Here is a 22,489-nt window from a genome sequence, read left to right as displayed (position 1 = left end):
TATAAATGAGTTTTCTCTTATCCCTTTCTTTGTTCTTTCTCCCCTCGACCTTCTTTCTTTAAATCTGGCAACAGAATTAAGTCAAATTATTGAAACAAACAGAACTCTGGAATCAGCAGACAAGAACAGGGGATGAAAATGTGTCTTGAAGGAAATAAAATGATAAAAAAAAAAAAAAAAAAAAAAAAAAGATAAAAGTACTGAGTTAAACCCTACTTTTCCAAGTGGTCAACCTACACAAACGCAAATTGGAGCAAAACCTAGAGGAAAATCTAAGTGATACTAAAATTGCGGTCTTTAAGTATGCACCCTCCCTCTTTCCCCAGTGGGAACAGTCTATACGCCTGAACACAGAGCCCCTATACTCGTTTAATTCGGTGCTTAAGTCTGCTCGGGAGCCTCCCAGAAGAACAGCCGCCTCCGGCGAGGCTGGGAGGGGTTCAGCAGCCCCAGTGCCCCGCCGGCGGTGCCTCCCCGCCGTGTGACCTCGGGGCGGTGCTGCCCCGCTTCCCAGGGCGCAGCCCCGCGGGAGCAACACCCGCCGGGCCGTCGGGCAGCCCACGCAGGGCTCGCTCCGTACCTGGAAAAAGAGCAGGCACGAACCCGACGGGCGGCACGCTCCTCGGATGCCGGTACAAAACGCGGGGCCGTTTGGCCGGAACCGCCCCCGAGCCGTAGAGGGCACCAGGTCCCGCTCCTGGCTGACCGTACCGGGCTGGGCCGTGCCGTGCCGGGCCGGGCGTTGCGCAAAGCCGCAGCGCCTCCTGTTGTCCAGCTGCGGCTCCGGGCTCTGTGCCCTGTTCCTAACGTTGCTCCCGGAGGTGAGCGCACAGGCGGGCTCCTGTCTGTAATCTTAGAGAGCGTTTCGGTTCGTTGTGCAGATCGGTAAGCCCGAGGCAGAGTCAGCCGCTGCTGGAAATTCCCTTCAGCCCAGGCTGCTGTGCTGTGGCCCCGGCAGCTGAATGCTTTCCTTGTGTGAAGCAGCGCATCAGACGGGTATGCCCGTGACCCTGGGAAACGAGGGGATTTCGGTAGTTCCCCTCGGCCCGCTCCTCCGTGCCTGCGAAGCCCTATCTGGGATGCTCGGAGAGTCCGGCGCAACTGGTCCATGCCCTTTGCAGCAGCCTCAGAGGGACGGAAAGGGCTCTGCTAGGATGCAGGACGCGTGGTACAGAGCAGGAGCTCTTCGGGCTTGCGCCTTTCTAGATTTCGGGACGGGAACCGTGGCCCGGTTTGCACGGAGCCTTTCTCCAGATCTCGTTAGAGCACCACTTTCTCATCACTTCATGCACCGTTTTTCCCCTGTTTATTTATTTATTATTAATTATGGGGAGCTACTTGTTCACCCTGGAGAAACGCGCAGGCGAGCTGTATTTTCACTCTTTAAACGAGAGCAGGGTCTCGGCTCCTGGCTCCGCCGGTGCACTGCCAAGGAGGGAAACACGATACCTGTCCTAAATGAGGGGAGCGTGCGCACACACGTGTCTGTGGGAGTGGGTGTCGGGGCTTGGCTCACCCACGGGTGCCCAGAAGCAGCCCTGGCAGCAAGAGCTCGGCCCTGCCGTGCCGGGACCACTCAGCAGCCGGCCGCTTTTTGGGACGCGCATGGCCTCTTTTGGGGACGTGCGTAGACGAGAGTCCCTCTCCCGTGGGAAGGGGATCCCCGGCCACGCCGCGGGGACCAAAACCCACGTGGGGACCGCCGGTGCCCCTTGTCCAGCGCTGCTCGGGAGCGCCGCCCGCAGGTACTGTCCCACGCGTGGGGCGGGCGAAGGATGGAGCTGGCGGGGGCTTTCACTGTACCTCCGGGGGATGGGGCAGCGCTATTTTAATCTGCTCCTGCCTAAGAACCACTTGTCCTCTGGAAGAGGCAGCGCCCGCTGGCCAGCTCCTCGGTTTGACTCGCAGGGTTTATTTAATTTTATCCAGATGCCGTCGCCCAAGGGCTGGGGATCTGTCGGCAGTGTTTGTGTGGGGCAGGGCTCTACCTCGGAAAGAGGCTGCCAGGCTGTCTCCGCATCAGGATGCCTCCCTTGCTCCTCACTCTACAGCCGCCCTTTCATTTCTCCGGCTCTGCCTCCCGCAGAGACCTGGCTCCCCCATCCCTCCCGGCGGTGGGAACCCCCCGGGGGCTCCACCTGTTGCCGACCCCAAATCCTCCCCACCCACGCGGGCAAACAGGAACCGCGTGGGAACCTTGCCGATACCCGCAACCGGGATGGGTACCGCCCACCGCCCTCTGCCTCCCCGCTGCTCTTCGTCTCCTTCAGCCCCGGGGCTTCATCCCCGGGGCTCAAGGAGGCTGCGGAGCCTCCGGGGACCCAATCCTGCCGGGCCCGAACCGTCGGGGCAGCGGGGGCGCTCCCACGTGTGTCTGGGGGCTTGCTCCCGGCGTGCGTTTTACGGGCACCCTACGAGGCCCCGGGGACGTTGCACAGCTCGTTGCAGAGGCAACTTTCTGCTGCCACATTTTGTTTTACTTTATTTTATTTATCTTCATTACCTATTATTATTATTATTTACTTTATCTAATTTAATCTGATTTATTTTTATTTATCATTTTCTTTTTAATTTTAGTATAATTCATTACAATTCATTGCATTTCATTTTTTTTCTATGCATCATTCAGCATGCAAGTAGACATGAGAGAGCCGAGAGACATTCCTGACATAAAATAAATACATACCACCATCTCTGAAAATACATATCTGACCAATTAAAGGAGAAAGAAGCACAAATAATGAAATGAAAAGCTACAAATAAGCTAGTGTCCGACGGTGGCAGAGATCAGAGTAAGAAAGCAGTTTACTTTTTCTTTAGTGTAAAAAAATAGCTCTTTAAGTAGATAAATCGTGATCCAGTGTATACAGTCACTTCATTTTTGCTAATCGGGTAGATGTGAGTATGTTGTTTACAGAACTTCAGCTGGTAGGATGCTCACACTGCAGTATGTGATTGGCAAAGTCTGTCTTACTTTACATAAAAATAAATGCTTTTGACATTTCACACAATTCAAGATCAGCCATGTAGGTATGTATTTCATTTTTGGGGTGCATTATTTATGTTATGATTTACTGAAACAAAAATGGCAATTCTTCTGACGTTTGTTTCAATCACTGTGCCAATTCTGATGCAATTGCTCTACATTTTTGAAAGTTTTCTTTGTTTTAAGTGTGCTCTGTTTCTGAGCTGAGAAAGGCTTCATTGACCACCGTCTGTCCTTTCTTTTCTATTATTTTTTTTTTTTTTTTTTTTTTCCCAACACTACCTGTTCATTGAAAAAAAAGGTATTTCCACTCCTCATGAATCTGACTTCTCCAAAACCTGCCGTGAGTTCTCTGTGAGAACATCTGTTTTACTGATGCAAGCCAAAGGTCCATCCCTGTATTGGTCAAGAGATGCAGAGCTGATCAGCTCCTTGGGATATTCATGTCAATATAAACACACCCGTTCTTCTGCAAACTGACCTTTCTAAGCAGAAGGTTGAGCTGGCAACTTGGATTTTGTGTGATGGAGAGTGTAGAAATGCTACTCTTCTATCACTGCATAGTACCATGTTTTCATTTTTTTTTTTTTTTTTGCCCTGATTTCCCTCACCTGTACAAAATATTAATTCTCCTTCTCTGTCTCTACAGCAGTTTTACAGAAAAGCACGGGAGAGACTAGTATCCATCATAACTCTTTCTCAGCTGGCTTCAGTTCTGAAGAATCAAATGTACAAAATCAAGGCTGGCTTATTTAAAGTCTTCCCCAGGGAGCAGTTCCACAGCTTTACCCAGCTTGCAGTTCCTAGAGCACAAATGAATTCAGGCTGTGTTAACTGCACATTTTCTTGAGCTGTATTAATACGGACACTCAGCATTGTGGGATGTGTGGCAGTGTGATCACTCATACAGAAACACTTCGGCCATTTACACCATCAGGGGACATACACTAACCTGCACATAGAAAAAAATGATATTTACCCTGGAAAAGGATGTCTGGAGGCCCTATGTAACACATACCATAGTTTTACATTGAAATGTGAGAATGTGAGTGTCAACTGGTAATACCCTAAAATTATAAGCAAGACACATAAAATAGGACAGTCAACTCGCATCTATGGGAAAGTGGAGGAAGGTCTGGATTTAGTAACATTTTAGGACTCCTCAGGGGCAGCAGCTGTTCAGTAGTTTGGAGAGTGGTTGGCTCTCCCAGCAGTTGGCCTGAGCTTCTGCTGCTGCTTCAAGCATTTCAAGGGTAATTCTTCCTGCTGAGCAGATTTGAAGAGAATGACATCAGGAAGGTCACTTAGCTCACCATGAGCCTTCCGTTCCGCCTTCATGTGAGCTCACTTCTCTTTGCAACTACTGGTGAGACAAGGAAGAGGCAGGGCTAGGCAGATTTCATTCATTCCTCCTCCACCCTTCCCCAGCCAACAAGGAAGCTGCCTAAATGTTTCTGAAGTGCATGTGGTTTCAGGGTTACTCCTTTTTAGGTAGCAACTTAAGGTGGGATGGTTGGGAAGTAAGCCAACACTGCTTTCCTTCATGTCCTCCAAATGAGAGAAATTCTGTCTTCCAGCCCAACAGTTTCATAGTTGGATCAAGTGGCTTTCCTACTACCTGCTGAACTTTGAATCTTTAGCTCTTTTTCAGGAACCACTTGTTCTATTCCAGAAATCCTGTAAATCTTTTCTAACCTTACCCTACAACACAACTGAAACTTCAGCTTTTGCAGACACCTCTCCTCACCCCTCTCAGGACATTTCCTTTTGCTGAAGAAACTAAGCAGATGTAAAGATTTTTCTTGTGATTAAATAAGATTTCATTGTCCTTCAATGCTGACACTTCATCTGTAAAACCTGAGGAGAACTCTTCAACTGTGAGATCTAAAAGCACAAATGCATTGCATATATATATATATAGATAGATATACACACGCACACACACATTCACTGTCAAGTTGTTGTCCTAAATGTAAAAAGGGTTGGGGTAGAATAAGGGTCTGGAAAATCTGTTTTCTAGTATTAACTGAAAGACAATAGAGAATAAAGATAACATGATCAAGTTTTAAATCTAAAGCTAGTAAAGGGTTGAGCCCAGCAAAGATTTTGGCAGGTGTCTAGCTGTAATTTCTTGATTTATTGCTTACAACCTTTTTTAAAGCCAGGAGTGTCTCTGACCTTGTGCCCATAATAAAGGCTGTGTGTGATAGGCTTCTAGAAGTTACTCATGTAAGTTTTCTTGAGTTGTATAATGAAATGGCACAAAACTGAAAATATTGCAGTCTCATCATACCAAAAAATAAACCTGAAATTCAAGATCACTCAAGATGAAGAAAAATTTTAGCTATTTCTGCTGACGTAGTACTGGCAAGTACAGATATCTCACAATCACACCAGAGATTAGTAGGGGCTGGGTGTGCATCAAGGAGAGGATATAGTGATTAGAAGAATGACAATACTTTCAATGCTCACAGAAGGATTGAATATATGATTTATAATACTAATTCTGCAAAACCTTTCTATTGCTGCTTACTGCACAAGGGATTCAATACGGATTGATCTGTGAATAATAACAATAAAAAAGTGTTTGCTTCAGCTCAGCTGTATCAAACCCTTGCAGTTAACCAAAAAGCTTTTCAGTGCTGACACTGTCTGATTTGTTTGTGTGCCACATCCTCAGAGACCATACCTCACAGATCAGCATTTTAACTTATAATTGTTTGATTTTCTGTGAGTCTTTATGGCCATTTTACACATATATGTGACAGAAACATTAAACAAAGATGTTGATCCCCTAAAAAGCAAGTAGTAACGTAGTTACTAGGTATACATACCTTTGATTTTCTATTTACTAACAGTCAGAAATATAGTCTGTTATGGATCTGCCACTAGTTCTACTGTGAGACTTTAAAAAGTTATTCATACTCTTTGTGTTCTTTGTGTTCTCTTTGTGGTCTCTGAAATGGAATAATGCCACCTGGGCATCATGGCAAAACCATATTTGTAAATGTGCTGTTATCCTTACAGAATTGTTGCACTGTTGAATAGCCTTAAGCAAGTGTAGTCCCATTTTGAGGGACGGTAGACAAGCACTTTGGCTGTAGCATGCCAAAAGGGAGAGATCAGAACCCCTCAGCAGGTCTTCTGGGGATTTAGACATTTTTCAAGTGAAAAGATTTTCACATCTAGCTGGAAAAGGATGCCAAGGTGAAGCTTAGTCTGTAGTTGCTATTTAGGTGCAAGCTGCAGAAGATCTAGCAAAGTAGCTCTGCCCTTAGTTTTATTTTCCCTTAAGTGATTGCTATTTAGCTTTCCAGGGACTCTTTCTGGCATTGCTGGACAACCCATAGTAGGTTGTGCATATGTCATATGCACTCTGCTGTCCTGATTTGCAATTGTCTAGACTGAGGTAGCTATTGGAGAACACCATAACTCCTCCTGACTGTGTGCTTACTTCTTTCTGAGGCCTGGGGGGGAATATGTGCATCTAAATCTCATTGCAGCATGAACTTGGATCATGGCAATGGTGTGCACCAGGGGTGAGACTTCCTACACGGTGTAGACTCAAACAATTTAGGAGAAAATAAACTGCATTTGAAGACTTTCTCTAACCAAATGAACTGTTTTTTAAATAATCACTTTTTCTCCTAAATTGAAAAAGAAAAAAAAAAAAAAGAATAAAAAGAAAGAAAAAAACCCTTCTTTATAACATTAACAGACTAATAACATGGATGGTACAATTTATATGATATTAGAAAGCTTAGTGATCTGGTGAGGCCTAATTAAGAAAAATAATAATGTGTACCTAGGGACTAAACTTGCACAAGATTTTCCAAATCTAGATCCATTTGCTCAGTATAAGGATTCATCTACTGATTAAATTTTGGACTTTGCAAGCTACAGAGACGAGGCTTAACCTGGTTAACTAAATACTTAATGTTAATAAAAACCAACCTCCTGGCTTCAAGCAGCACTGTGAACATTTAGAGGTGGGGCACATAGTGATAGTACCTGGGGCATGGAGAAAAAGGTTTCCCTGTATCCCTGTGTACCAGAGACAGTAGTCATCTCTGCAGCTCAAGCTGAAATTCTAGAGGATATTGGCAACACTTATTCCTGGAATGATTGCTAAGCAGAGTGTGTGGCTTTGCAGGGGAAATAGCACTTAGGATTTAACTTGTCAACAGCTACCCTTGGGTGCTAACTCCCTACTGAGAACCTCGATGTTGTGGAACAGGAAACATATCTGAACTACAGTTTGAACCTTTCAACCTTTCTTGCAACCTAAATGTGTTCTTCTGGAGCCAGTCCCTGCTTTGCTACAAGCTGAGCTGGTGGACCACAGATACGGTAAGATAACACAGCACACTCATTTTCCCGCAGGACACCATCATTTTACCAATGTCTAAGGATTTTTCCTCCTTCCTAACTTTTTTTTTTTTTTTTTTTTTTTTTTTTTTTAATGCAAATACTTGCCATTCAGCATCTCCTTATGGGAACTTCCTGATGCAAATACCTCTTCACATGCAGGGCTTTTTCTTCCATGCCCCACTGTGACTCCTGCAGAGAGGAGTTGTTCTCAGTAAACTAAATTGTTGAGGCTTCACTGACTGTGTAATTAGTTTGAAATGAATCTGCTCTCTAGACTTACATCTGCATTAACCTGTTGATAGGATTCGTCTTCAATGGGGGAATCAAACACTTCCATGCTTGTTTGGAACTGCTCTAATGGCTTGGACAGCTAATGGGAATCCTTCCACACAGAACAACTACTTCCTATCCCACCAACTGCTCCTCCAACTATTCTAGTATTGCTACTAGAGAGAGGAAGAAGCCAACTAGACACAAAATAGACAGGCTTCCTAGGGTGTATTACAGGGCTTTAATCAGTTATCTGATTATATACTACAACAAGAAGAAATCCTACTATTAATTTGGTTTTAATGTGACTGGCTAATGAGTTTTTAATCTTTAACAAGTCCTGAGTTCCTTTAGGAAGCTAAAAGTGGGCTGTCTAGCCTAGTGCATGGGGCATTGTCTGCAGGAAGTACACTGGCCACCCCCTTGGACTCCAGCAATACAATTGGGTTGGAAAAAAAGCTACAAAGCTGTAGCTGAAAGCTACAAAGAAAGGAGAGGATAATAGAAGGCACTTGCTTGTTGGATCCTTCTAATCAGCTGTGTGGCTCATTTGAATCCAACATATGCAGTTAGTCACTACAGTCCCTTGTTATCACACAGGTGGTTGTTGATCCAAACTGAAGGAAAAGAAAAAAGAAAGAGAAAAAGAAAATGAAAGAGAAAAAGGCTTTATTTATTTATTTATTTATTACACACCATAAAAGGCATAAATGGATTGTTAGCTTAATTTGAGAAGTGTTGCAGCCCAGGGATTCCTGGAAAGCAGTCAGTATTTTGTGTTTAGACTAGATGATCTTTAAAGGTCCTTTCCAACCCAAATCATTCTATGATTCTATGAATCTCATTTTTCCCCTTTCCTGCTATGAGCTGCTTCCCTTGTTCTGCACAACCAACCCCCTGTGCAACTGAGTTGATGCAACCTTGTAGGTTTGTGCTGTATTTCTTGTGATAGCCCTCTTGGCAGACCCACTTTGACTTTTCACATTTTCTTTTAATTTTTGTGTTCAGATTTTATTATATTTCCCCCCCGAAGTTTAAAGACCTTTGGTGCGTGTTGCCACCCCCCCAACTCCTCTCAGTGAACTCGTTTCAGCCCTCGTGCTCATCTTAGCTCTGCGAAGCCGGTCAGTTTGTGGAGCCTGTCCTGTTGCGGACAATCCCTGGTGTTTTAAATAAAAGGCCAGAGGCAGAAAGTGTATTGGTGACAATAAACCAGACAAACGCAGCTGGCTTGGGCTTTTGTCTCCAAGCCGAGCCTTTGACGATTAATTAGGAAAATCATCCGGACATGGAGGGAGAACGCGTCTGTGACTGTGCTCAGGAGGGCAGCCCTGCTGGACACACCGAGGACCAGCAACGCCGCCCTTACCGCGAGCAGACCCGCGGAGGGCAGCTCCCAGAGCCGCGCCCCGCGCTAACACCGCACGGCCGGTGCTGCAGGGCCGAGCTCGGGATCCCTCCGGCCGGCAGAGGGGGCGCTGGGCCCCTCGCTCCCCCGCCTGGAGCCCGGTTGCGCGGTTACGGAGCGCGTCCGTGCCCCGCCCGCTCAAGAGGGAGCGGCGGCGGCAGCGGCGGCTTCGTGGCCGGGGAGCCGTGAGGGGAGCGGCGCGGGGGTAGCCGCCGGGTGTGGGCGTGGGGTCTGTCAGGCCGGTGTGTCCTGCTGGGAGGTCCTTTTGTGAGGGGGGAGAGAGGCCCTCTGTCTGCCCCAGGGTGAGAAGCCGGGCTCGTGGGGATCTGAGGTCACTTGTTTTTGCAGGGAGAAGGCTGCTGGGCTGCTGTAGCCCCTTCGGGTGGGCACCAAGACACAGTCTGTCTCAGTTCTTCAGCTGGCAGCTTCTGGGTGGCTTCCAGTGTGTGATCCCAAAGGTTGAAATGATTTGGCTTTTTCCTTAGAATGGTAGAAACTTTCGCTGCTATCCAATTATATGCCTTCAGTCTTATTGAAATCCATGGGGCCTTTAGTGAAGTTGTCTTTGAAAGCTTGGGTTCTGTGTTGTAAAGTGTAAAAACTCGTTTCTCTTTGAATTTACAGGCTGCATGCAGCAGGAGAGAATTGCTAGAAAACACAAGCACTTTGGGCCGTTATCTGGAGGAGCTGAGTATGATTAAGGAACATGAGACTATGTGCAGGGAATCTCAGCAGGACAGTCTGAAGATCAAACGAGCGATAGTTACAGTTCCTAGAAGCATGAGCATTTAGCTCTTATTGGAAGATTTAGCACATCAGATCAATCGCGTTGTTTAAGAACATTATCCTCTCCAGAGGTCAAAGAGTCCACAGAAGCCTGTCATGCATATAAATAAAAATATTACTAATTAATTCATTGGCTGTTCTGAAGTTCACAGAATGTAAGGATATCTTTTGAAGTAAGAGAAATGAAAAAACAAACTCCTCATCTCAGGGTAATGACTCACAGAAATACATCTGTGGAAGAAGGCAGTGATGACATAAATCCAAGTTCCTCTGAAAAAGTTAGCAAAGAAAATGCCACATGTAGTCATGAAAGCCGTGTTGTAAAACTGCCTGTAATAGCATCATTTGCAGGTACCACTAAAAAAGTTGTCATGGTTAAGCACCCAGCACCACTTCAGAAGCCAAGTTACTGCAGGTCTGATCTTCACACTAGTAATTCCCCTGTGTCATTAGGAAAGACAAAAGCTGTTAGTAAAGTAAAGGATAGAGTGCATATACTAAAGATGAATCCTCAAAATTTAGAAAGGGATAGAACTGAAGAAATAGGCACTGTGTTTAAAGATAGTGGTAAGTTTAGCTCTACAGATTTGGATACAAATAAAAACATTTCCAGGAAGGAAAAAACAACCAGGGAAAGCTGTAAGAAGGGGAGCAAAGCGATTTCAAAAGCAAAGCAGCAAGATTTAAATGTTGAATCAGGACAAATGCTGAGAAAAGGAAGCAAGCAGCCAAGTGTGAGGTCTGCTCGAGAACAGTTGGAAGAGGCACGAGATGTGACTAGACCAGACACTTCAAAAATATACGAGAACTTCCAGCAGAGCAAACCTGAAGAGCCTACTTCCACACCAGCATTGCCTGTGAAAGTGGTTGCAAGGTCTGTTGATGAAATAACTGCTTCCCTGCAGTCTACTTCACCATCTCCCTCAGACCAGACGATCAAAGAACTCCTGGAGAGTGTTCTTGGCCAGAAATACAACATAAAAATGGAAGTAGGTGAACCAGAACAAGAGCAATATTTTTGTCTTGGATAAATATTACTTTTTTAAGAGTTGTATATTTTTTTTCCAGCTCCTACAATGTGTTATAACACAGAAGCCAGACAAAACAAATGGATAAAAACATTAATGTATCATATTCTTCACTGTTTCTTCTGACTGTTGTTTTCATGTGCCTTAAATGAAAATGAGCCAATATAAAAATCTATTAAAACCTAAGCTCTTATTGGGGTGATAATTGTGTTATACTGCTTATAGTTTAATATAACTTTTTCTTTACTTTCTTTTCCCTTTTTTTAAGATGGCATATTCCAGTCTAAGTGATGAAGAAGTGTGTTAAATGTATCCAGAATGTTGTTGGAAGTATTACTGATTTCAGTTATTGTTTGGTTGTGAAGTCTTAAGAAGGCAAATTCTGCATTGTCACAGTTATGTAGATTGTATAGGCTGTTTGTAGTTAAAGAGTGCCTTCAATTACGACAAGAGATATCAGTAATACATCAGGTAACATCATGTAGATGGTACAGAACACTTTCTTGATCTTCACCAGAGGGTTGTTTCATTTGTTGACTAGACTAGTAACTTACTTGCAGGTGGATTTTTCACTTCTCTGAGCAAGAGTGATGGTTTTATTCTAGTTCCACAAAAGCTGAAGCTCACGTCCCCAAAATTGCTATCACATCTGATATTCATGCTTGCATTTGTTAGGGGTGCCCTAAGATGAGTAGACCCACGGCAGATGAACTACTCCTTTTAAGAAGTAACTGCCTCTTCAGGGAAGTATGGAAGGCTGATGCATGTGTTTTAGGAAATGATAGCAAACATTGTTTCCTGCAACTACCAAAATACTACCTCTATCACCAAAAAGTATCTCATATAGAATGTTAGACAAGTGTAGTACCTTACATTCCTTTAATGTTAGATTCAAAAGTTAGGGCAAAAAATAATTCCAAACTGAGTTAATATAAATAAGTCCATGAGCAGCAATGGCCTGAAACTGCATTTTCAGTAGATTTACGTCCTCAGATTTAATTTACTACTGTTCTGAGAGCTGTCTGTGTGGGTGAAGCACTCGTGTCTTTCCCACTCTCCTATGCCCCAGCCCTGCTGCACATGTTTTATGCTATACAATTGAGATTGAAATCAGGGTTGCCTTTCCTTAGGGTGGCAGCATTGATACAGTCCCTCTTCATTGCTTTACTCTTATTTTAGGAATGTGATAATTTGGGACTGTTCTCTTTTTGTTAAGCCTGGTTGAAATTTGCCAGTTGGTTACAAAAATACCTCAGGGGAGATGGGAAAGGAAAAGGACTAAAGAAGATCTCAGACCTGGAAAACCATTTCTTGTTCAACTTACCAAAAATAATTATTAGTATTTAGTAATGTGTGCTGCATCTTACTCTTTTATTAACATGTGTTATGTGTTCTAGATAAGATTTTCAAAGTCTGGCCTCTAGCAGTCCTTAATGGTCTTGATCAGAGGTGAACTGATTCTCTATTGTTTGTAGTGGGAGCTACTGGGCTCTGAATTTGAAAATGGCCTCTGGAGTACTGTGATGTCTAAAACATATCAATCAAGTTCAAAGTAAAATGAAAATCTAGATTTGGTGATGACTTTCTGGTCTGGTTGTTTAATGTTTTTGTAGATATGGACATATGGAAATTAGTGAGGATGAATGACACTCTTACTGATCACACCTTTTTAATCAAAGGCATTTGCAGCAGGTGTCTTTTGAACTTAAGTGACCTTATCAATAGGATGAAGACTCTAGCAATTCTTTATTATTATTATGTGTGGTTTATTTGCTTTAGACTGAGCTTCAAGACTTGTCTTCTCTAATGAAATAAGAAATGTATTATTTTAAATGAAATAGAAATACCTAGGAAAAGAACAGAACTACTAAAATGAAAACAAGCTCTCAGAATTAAATGTGATTTTCATTCCTTAAAAAAAAAAAAATATTCTGTTCACTTTATCTTATTCTTGCCTTTGAATTAATGACTGGTTATCATTGATAATTTATGCTATTGCTGTGGGGACTGAACACTGATTTTCTCACAGCATTAAAAACAGTATTACCTGGGGAATGGGATGCCAGCTCAGTGGGACATTAGTACTTAGCCCAATTTCCATTGGCGGAAATCAGAATAATGATTCCTGCTTATTATATCAGAATATAATTTCTAATGTCTGGAATAATTTTGTTGCCTCAGGGTCTGTTGCTACCCCTGAAGTACATTAAGTTATCAAGCTATATGTTGGATTTAGTATCCACAGCAGGATGTTTATATTCATTCCAGAAATGCATTTTCTTAGTGTTCAGCTTTCTTGGTGATGAGCCTGCAGCTCATCATCTTTAGTTGGTTTATTTTCAGCAGATCCATTCTTGGTACCTCAGATGAGCTTGTGAGAAAAATGTGTGTTCTAGAAAAACAGAATCAATTTAGAATGTGTCTATTAAACAGGGACTATACAGTGTACCATACCATCAGCAAGCCAACGTAAAATATACATCTTTTTTAAAAAACATCTCTCACTCTTCAGGTACTCCCAATTGTGAGAAAAACCTTGAGGAGATGTTCTCAGTAATGATTTAATACTCTTTCAAAAGTAGTTGCGTGGAGTCTAATTATTTTTAATGTTCAGCTAGAGAATGTTTGTTTGTGTTTTTCTCATAACTACAAGAAAATGTAAACAAGTATTTGCTCATCACTTTACAATATCTTATTTAGTATTTGCTGTATATGTTCCTTACATTTCAGTTGATATTAAAATTATACAATAGATCATGTATTACTTTCTGATAAAACAATATTTTTAGGAGGTTTACTGAAAATATATATTTTTCCTTTTAAGTGCTATAAGGTATATTCTAATTTTCACAGAAATGAACAAGACACTTCAATTTGTTACACTTAGATCTCTTTAAAAGTAACTGAATCAAGACCATGACGCTTTTTATTATGAATTTGATACTATATCATTAATTGTGTAACCACATATTATTGATTATGCTCTATAAGGTTAATCACAGTAGAGGAGACATTATGGCGCTTCCTGCTGTTGTCTGAAGGGAGTCAGTCTTCAGGAGTGGATATTACCAGTCCTGGATACATGATTTTTATTATTATTTTTCTGGAATAACTAACTTGTATTGCTTCTACTTTATTATTATTATTATTATTATTATTATTATTATTATTATTATTATTAATAGGATATACTGTTTTCATGATGTTACAAGAAGCAGCCTGGTGAGACATATATGGTATACAAGTGTGGACTTATGAAATCTAATCTGTTTATCTTTTCAAAAGTACTAATACAAGTAACTAATTAAAAATAATCCAGTTATACAATTATTACCACGTCTTGTAAAAATGCTGCAGGTTTCATGGGGCAAGGACTGTCTTTTTTACCCTGAAGTCTAAAAAATAAATAAATGGGAGAGTAATCCTGATTTAGGCCAGTGAGATGCTGCTAAAAGAGAACAAACTGATTTTAATCAGTTTAATCGGGACGCAAATTATTAGAAAAAAAATGCTGAAAAAAAAATCTGAATTTTATGTATGTCAAGACTCTCAATGCTTCTTTTCAGCAACAAAGGACCAAAGACATATCAAAATGACTGAAAATGTTAAAATAGTTTCTCATGAATTATGAAGGTGCTCAGGTACCTAAATAATTTCCTACAAGGGAAGCAGGAAGGCTATGGCTAGTAAAACTGTTTTTTAAAAGGCACAATAGAATTTTCCATCACAGGGTAAAATATCAGAGCAGGAAGAATCAGCAGAATGTTTGAGAATGGATCCACAAGAATTAAGGGTTGCCACAAGTCTCAACACTTTTATTTCCCAAAGTTAGATCAAATCCCTTTGGCCTAGTTTTTGTTAATACAAACAGACAGCCCATAGTACATATATACACAGCACACATCATTTTATTAAAATAACACAACAGCATTGTGCCTGCAATTCTCCCATGGGGAGTGAACAAAAGAGAAAACACCACACCCAACAAAGGAAAGCAGTCATATAACATGTGCAGATGTCGAACATGGCATGAAGTTATTGTTTGTTCACATAATTCTGTTGATTTTGACAGAACAGAGAAATTAATACATAACATTGTAATTTATATATTCTGTCAGAGTTTTGAAAGAAGTTCATCAAGTCATTAGTCCATAGTAATCACTACATTTGAAAGGGTGCACATGTTGTAAAGAGGAAGATTATTTAGTATGGCTTGGGAAGATAGTGCTGAATCTGTTTATTTTATTCTGAGGTGTTACTGCATTCCCAATGGTGATGAAAAGAATATGTACTATGATTGTTTTTTTCTTAATCTGTCATTTCTGTCAAAGGTAGATTAATTGGTAAGGGTTTGGTTAAAAACAAACCATCAATGTGAGAGTATGCTTATTACCCAGTTTGTTAAAATGCAATTTAATTTGATGTGAAAAAAATCCTAAGCATTAAAAAAAATAATAAATAGATTCTTAGATTGCTAGGTGAACAATGTAATAAAAATCTACTATGTGGAAGATTCTTACATTAAAAGAGCAAATGAACACTTCCAACACCAGCAAAAGTTTTTCTCATGAAGTGACAGGCTGTTTCCAACACATACTCAGCTGACAGTTTTGATGGAACTGTGCATCGACTTGTCGCTCTGAAATATTTTTCTCCAGTGTATTTCAAATTTCTGTGGTAATTTTAAAGAACTGTATTCTAAAATGAGATAAACTTTATTTTTGATACTTCTGCCTGTTACTTTTATCTTTAAAATGTGGTTCATCAAACCAGTATATGTAATGGAGTATAAAGTATGTGTGTGCTGAGTACGTACATGTATACTACTCAGGTGCTTAGAAAACACACTCTCCTTAAACTACTACCTCTTTAGAAAGTTGTTGCTGGATTTTATTTCTGCCATTAGGTGTTTTTTTGTTTCCTAATTTTAATTTTATTTTTTATTTTTTTATTTTTTCTCCTGTGGAGAAAATTATTAACTGAAAATTGCACTCAGCTTTTAAAGTTTACTACGACAGGCAATTTCATGGAGAAGTTACTTATAGTAAAGAGTTAAGCATGGGTGCAAATGTTTGCAGAAGATGAGCCTGAGATTGTCTCTGTATGTACTTGTTGCTTTCAAAGTAATATATGTAGTAAAGTCCCAGCCTTTAATTCATGCATATATATTATTTTGATGTTTTGTTCTGTAAGGTAGTATGCATAACAACATATATATATTTTTTCTCTTATGCAGCAGGTACTGGTTGAACATAAGGAAATAAAAACTGAATCTCAAGATAGCAAAGAAGTCCTGCCAAGTTTTCACCAAGCAAGCCTGGTAACATTCTATATTATCTATGAATGTTAAAATATAATAAGTTAATTGTGCTTCTATTTACTTGCAGAGTTGTTGAGATAGGTAGTTCGTAGTTTAAACTGATAAAACAGGAAAGGAAATACAATAGTGCTTGAAACCATTTTGGTACTTCATAAATGACAAATATATATCTATTTTTCTGTCTTTCCCTTTTGTGTCTCTTGTTCATTCATTTTCTTCCAGTGTTCGATTCTTCAGCTACTGGATATACAGAATTTCACTAATATTAAATAGAATGAGGACTAGGGCAATGGGCTTACAAGACATTCATCTATATTTATATATATTAATGCCCATCATTCTATGCCTTGCATTCAAATTGTTTTAAAATTTTAAATATTTAAACTTAGGTATGTTTGGGGGATTTGCTTAATGTTTAGAGGTGTTAATGACTTACTTGCTTTAAAGGACTGTAGATCTGTTGATGTCCATTTCTACTGTATGTTTCTTCTTACATTTTGGTAGTGTAATTTGTAGAAGAAACAGACTAAGATAAGAAATCTGTACAAATATTATTATTTAGTGTTAATCATTGTAAGTTGACTGTTACTGTATTTATTTTTGAAAATCCATTTAGCGATTGAGGAAATATTTGGTTTAAGATAAATTTGATACAGTGTTCTAGGTTCTTCATAAAATACATAGTCAATGAAAATAATTGCCCATAAGAAATATTGTGCTGAATTATTTGTAAGGAAGCACAAAAGTGTTTTTGAAAAAATATTGTATGCTCACCTCTTAAATGGATTTTCTCTTTCCCTCAAAAGACACCAGTTGTTCAAAAAGAACCTCAAGTAGTTCAATCTCAGCCTACAGAAGAGAGATTAACAAGTAATAATCAGGTGAAACAGGTAAGCAGGTTTAGTACCCGTGTGAGATAGTATTAGTGTTTTTATGCTTTAGAGCATACAGGGATTTGCAAGATGTTTTTGTAGCACCTGCCTTTTAAAATAAGACTCTTCTATAAAACAGGTCTCCATACTGGTCTTGCAGCTTAAGGTTAGAGGGAAAAAAAATAAATTAAGGTTCATTCGGTCAGATGTTGGGTTAGGCTTCTCATTATGAGATTGGGAAGAAGATTACAGGTGAAACAACATATAAATAGAATTCTCATCTACATTTAACAACTGTGTGCTTTCCTGGAAAATGGCATAATGCTCAATATCCTTTTAGTTTTGCGATATTTCATGCATGACAAAAGCTGCCATTAGGATATTGACCCTATAAAGCTTTTTAGTAGAGAACGCATTAAGTTTATAAAGACAGTATCATAGAGAACAAATAAGATTCTAAAAAAAAAAAATAAAAAATTTTCCCATACATTGTCAGTTTCCAGCATTCTGATATTTTGAGGATAAAACTAGACCAGTCGAATGAAGCTTTAACCTGGCTCTTTCTGCAGCTTCAATATTAATGATTACTTTTCTCTAAAATTATTACACATGCTAAATGTATTACATGAAAAGCAACCAATATGTTTCCTCTAGGCAGTTTTATGTGCAGAAATACCAGATAGCCGTGGCTTAAACTTAAATAAATGAGATGAGCACAAATTTGGATAAGATACCTGGAAAGACAAATGCAGTTATTGAAATAAGGGGATAAAAGAACAAAATGGAAAGAGGACAAGAGCAACAGAAGTGGAATTCTTGTTGGTAGTGATATTATTGGACAGTAGGTTGTTTCAAGGTCTAGTCATAGTAAGACAGATGTAGTCAAAATGAGAAACCTAAGAATATCTAAGACCCTTATGTCAGCTGCTTCTTCGTCTCTTCCCATCAACTGTAGTTTGGCCCTGATGGCCTCTTGTCAAGCTGCATGGAGAAATGCATAGAAGAGAGGTAGACGTCTCTCTAGGATTTCAGAGCATTACTGACCAGATTTCCTAATCAGTTTTGGGATAGCTAAGAACACAAGATGCACACAGCTTTCCCTGCACACAGCTAAGGTGTCCACCGCAGTCTCAGCTCTGAGTTTTCCCTGTATGGTCTGTTTCATGGAAAATACAAGATTGCAGAACTTTGGCTCGTGATTTTAAAATACTAGCTACGGTAATTTTAATTTTTATAGTTTCCATTAGCCATGTTGGTGTCTTACATATTGAAAAATTTTGTTGAGTATCTTCTGTTACCTCTTCTTCTGTTACTTCTGATATCATTTACATGTTCCTTCCCCCCCCCCCCCCCCCCCCAAATTATTTGAGTATCAACATTCCAGAACATTTAATGGCAATGCATTCAATAAGGTTACTTTTTTTTTTCTTTTTTATCGGTCAAGAGGTCATGCATTCATTTACTTGACATTCACATAGAACATAGAACAAATAGAACGGAGTACTATTTATAGAACGGAGTACTAATATAGATTAGTACTTCCAAACGTTTCTATATTCCTTATTTTTGTTAGCCTATTTTCTTTATGTGAAATTTGGATCAGTTTCCAGTTTCTCTGGTAAACATTAAATATCTGACTTTGTTCCTTCAAATTGTTTCATATATATGCTAATATAAACAGTGGTGTTGGCTTCAAAAATAAAACAATAGAACAAACCATTCTAATTTTGGGCTCTTCAATCAATTGAAGATAATTATCTTTCACAGTTCTTCATTTGCTAATTTATATATTTGTTTATGAACTGCAAGCTTCCATAGTTTTTCATGTAGTGATCTCTTCTAAGAACTTAAATATCGCTGAAGTTATCAGTAAACATAGACGGTGTGGCTATTTATGTTCTGGGATAAATAAAATATGTGAGTGGACAAAGAAGAATAAAATTCCATACTTTTTGTGATTCTATTAACCAGATACGTGATTGAAAAATCTTAGTTAGAAAGGCATTTGGTCACTATAGTTGTATTCTTTGAGTAAGAGTGGCTACTTTAGTTATTACCATGGTATATCAAGAAGATATCAAGTTATTATGGGATATCATGAAGACCTGGGCAAAAAAAAAAAAAAAGAGGACTTTTCATATTGACATTTTTTTCAAGACAAAGCACTTTACAAGTAATTTTCTGTGCTATGTTTCTGTCTTTTATTGTTATTATTTAGTGTTTCATTATTATTATTATTTTTATTGAACCTGCTTTACTATGTTATAGGTGTAAGGTTTTAAGTGGAATTCAGAAGAATACTTCTCATCGATGGCATTGATGTTAGTATGTTTTATGAAAACGTTTAACAGTTTGCAGGAAACAGAACTGTGGAATGGTTGAGATTGGGAGGGTCTTCCGGAGGTCATCACAGTATGGGAAAATGAGCACATTCTGAAGCTGGGTTTTATGAAACAGATGCTTTGGGAGCAGTGATAAGATGTTCCTTTTCCTTGCCTTTTGCTCTTGTTCCTGAACTCCAGTGAGTCGCCATCTGACAACGTTTTTATGTAGGGAAACTCTACAAAGGGAATCAGAGATCTGGATTAATTTCTGCCTTCTCCCTGCACTTTTTTTTTTTTTTTTTTTTTTTTTTCCATAACTAAGTTTTTTAACATGGATCAGTTATCTGATCTGTTTCACAGTGTGAAAGAACAATTTTTGGCACAGCTAAGCAGGTGGTGCTTTAATAAATAGGAATGAGCAGCTGTGGGAGGAAACAGTAGGAATTCCTCATCTGCATATTGCTGCTGAAGTTTCTGAAAAAATGTAATCTTGAAGAAACTTTTCTAAAAGCATCATATTTATCTGCTTTAATTTGCATAGATAGAACAAGTTTTAGATGCACTCATGTACTTCTAAACTTAGTAGTTCTGAATAGTGATATTATAATTTTGATGTTATTTTGATTATTCTCTCTTTAATAAACTTAGACTTTTATCATCTTATAAACTATTCAGAAATGCAGTTTAGGTAGGGCACACTGAAAATTTCCTTTATAGCACGTTTCTGCATATATGAATAGCTGTGAGTGTTTTTGTGATCTGCTCAGTAACAGCAGTTCTAAACTACTCTAGTTTGACTGAATTTTGTTCTCTGATGGCCAAAGTTGCTTATGTGCCATTGCTCCTTGTTTGTCAGATTAGCTATGATAATATTCATGTAATTTACTGGTTTATAACACTATGTTTATCTTCTGTTGTGAATGTTGTAGGCTCCATCTGCAGATATGCTACAGGTGGAAGGAAAAGCAATATCAAAAATTAAACCAGTTGAAATTCAGAAAGAGCTACAAGAGGAACACAACTTGCAACAGTCTTTGTCTTTCCTGTCCACTCGTGCTTCAAATGTCAAGTAATTTTTTAGTCTTCCTTCATTACAATGAAAATTATATTGGAAATGTATTAAGTTATCAATGCATAGCATGATAGATAAGTATGGAGAAATAATACACCCTCCCCTCCCCCCCCCCCCCAAATTTGGATCTGAACACTTAGAATTTTATGCAAGTTCTGATTTAACTATCAATTTTAGTTTGGTATCTCTAGTTTTAGTTTGCTGCTTATCTCCTCGAAATAGTACTGATTTACAGTTTTTAAAGTCTAGAAGGCATGTTCTTTGCTGCTGTATGCCGATGAAACTTCTCGACTGCAGCGGAGGCTGAAGTTGCTTATGTGGGGGTTGAATTTGTCCATATAATTCCAAGCATAATCTAATCAAAATAATTAAAAACAAACAATGGAAAATACCACAAATTTAATATAAGCAATGCCAGCTGTAAGTCATCATCTTTAAATAGAGAAGATGTATTAAAAATTCATTAACTTGAATTTGTATTACAGTCAGAGCTTGTATGAAATTCAGGAGATTTTACAGAGCTGTAATTTAAGGACAACTGCTTATTACCTTGCTCTTGTCATAGGTGGCATCTGTCATTCTGTAGGAGTGCAGATTACAAAAGTAGTATAGCCCGTGTCCTAATTTAACTGATCCTGTCCATCGCATGCCAAGTGAGACTCTTCAGTTTTATGGTCTTCCCTACTAATAAGATCTTTATGGCTGGTTTTGTTTGGATGTACCATAAGTTGCTTCCTCGCTTTTCTCTTTACTGAGGTTAAAAAAAAAAAAAAAAGCGGGGGGGGGGGGGGGGGGGGTAGGAGGGACGGGGGGAGCAGCTTTAATTATTAGCTTTTGTTGTTCTTAGGGTCCTGAAAGGTCTATTGGATACAGAAGAGAGCCTTTTTATGGCAGGCCTGAAGTTTGTAAATGGATAATACTTTCAATTAAGTAGCTGAGAATAGTCATGGGAAAAGAATGCTTAAGTTTATGAAACAGTCAAATTGGCATTTAAGTGACCCTTTGCATGCCATTGCTTATCTGCATTGCTTAAAGATCATTTGGTTAGCAAGATTATATATTAAAACAAATAGTGACAACAGACAATGAGTGTTTTACCTTCAATAAATACTTACTGTCAGATTATCAATGGTGCAGAAACTGCATGATTTTCTAAAAAACCTGTATTTAGTGCATTAAGTAAAGGTAATGTAGGCCACACACATAGTATTGTTTCTTCATGTCCCCTTTTTCAACGAATGATAAATAGCCTGTTTTAGGAGACTGTGTGCTGTAAAAACATTCACCTTTACCTGCAGCATGCCCTAAATATTTTAGTTTACATTGATAAAACATTCAGTCATTTCATTCAATGAAACGATAAACTTCTATACAAGAACAGTAATGATACTGCAATTAAAGTAACATTCAAACTGTTTTAATTTATTTAAAATAAATTACAAGATCTTTGAGAAAAAGTTCCTAGGTGATTTTAAAACCATTGTGCCCGCCTTTGTTTACAGAAAACTCCAACCATTTTAAGTTCAAAATTGTTTGCCTATTCTTATTTTTATTTGCATGGTTATTGCATTGCAGAGAAAGTGAACTGTGTTAGAACATCCTGAGGTAAAATACCACATATATTTGTGGAGATCATGTACTCTTCAGTTAAAAAAGCAGTGAGATTTTTTTTTTCTAATTTGAAATTACTATGGTCTGTTTATTAAAACATTGTTCTTGGCTTTCACACTGAAACAGTTGCTTATTTTCATCTGTGTTGTAAAATGAATGAAATGACTTCTAAAATAACCTGTCCTTCTCATCAAACAGAGTTGTTGTAAGTGTGCCTTAAATGCTAATCAGTCTTGTGTGATGTGTTGTTTGAGTTGCTTTTCAAACTGGATATTTAATTTTTAGGTTTAACTACCAGATTTTATTTCATAAGCTTGACCCTGTTCTCATTCAGAAAAAAAATGCCACTAATTTGAATAGAGGTATTAGTAGATTATAAGATCTGGTGCAAATGTCTTGTTGAACCATGAAGTGAGTAGTCTCTTTTATATATGTTATTTC

General features: G+C 39.2%; 2 protein-coding genes across 7 annotated transcripts in view; both read left to right on the top strand.

Annotated features, from left to right (window-relative positions):
* The first annotated feature begins 837 nt into the window (after positions 1 to 837).
* LOC311438236 (uncharacterized protein) lies at positions 838 to 5,307 on the top strand. The gene is made up of 2 exons (XM_084522410.1): positions 838 to 2,792; positions 3,636 to 5,307. Exon 1 carries the CDS (start codon positions 1,459 to 1,461, stop codon positions 2,530 to 2,532), a length of 1,074 nt encoding a protein of 357 aa, XP_084378536.1. The 5' UTR covers positions 838 to 1,458; the 3' UTR covers positions 2,533 to 2,792; positions 3,636 to 5,307.
* Positions 5,308 to 10,003: 4,696 nt separating this feature from the next.
* TTC6 (tetratricopeptide repeat domain 6) overlaps positions 10,004 to 22,489 on the top strand; it is a gene marked incomplete at its 5' end in the record, with an annotated part of 76,094 nt that continues 63,608 nt past the window's right edge. For 5 of the 6 annotated variants that reach the window (XR_014694020.1, XM_084522405.1, XM_084522404.1 and 2 more), the window contains 4 exons: positions 10,004 to 10,810; positions 16,086 to 16,169; positions 16,976 to 17,059; positions 20,295 to 20,434. Coding sequence is in view for 5 of the 6 variants with exons in the window: in XM_084522405.1 (XP_084378531.1) it covers positions 10,004 to 10,810; positions 16,086 to 16,169; positions 16,976 to 17,059; positions 20,295 to 20,434 (1,115 nt within the window). Of the gene's footprint in view, positions 10,811 to 16,085; positions 16,170 to 16,975; positions 17,060 to 19,307; positions 19,363 to 20,294; positions 20,435 to 22,489 lie in introns of those variants that run through there. The other variant, XM_084522407.1, reaches the window with a different exon arrangement.

The sequence above is a fragment of the Aythya ferina genome, assembly GCF_964211825.1.
Source record: "Aythya ferina genome assembly, chromosome: 5".
NCBI classification, from domain to species: domain Eukaryota; kingdom Metazoa; phylum Chordata; class Aves; order Anseriformes; family Anatidae; genus Aythya; species Aythya ferina.
This window is presented reverse-complemented; position numbering and strand designations above follow the sequence as displayed.

Coding starts and splice junctions, on each gene's coding strand:
- LOC311438236 (XM_084522410.1), top strand. CDS start 1,459: ATGAGGGGAGCGTGCGCACACACGTGTCTGTGGGAGTGGGTGTCGGGG.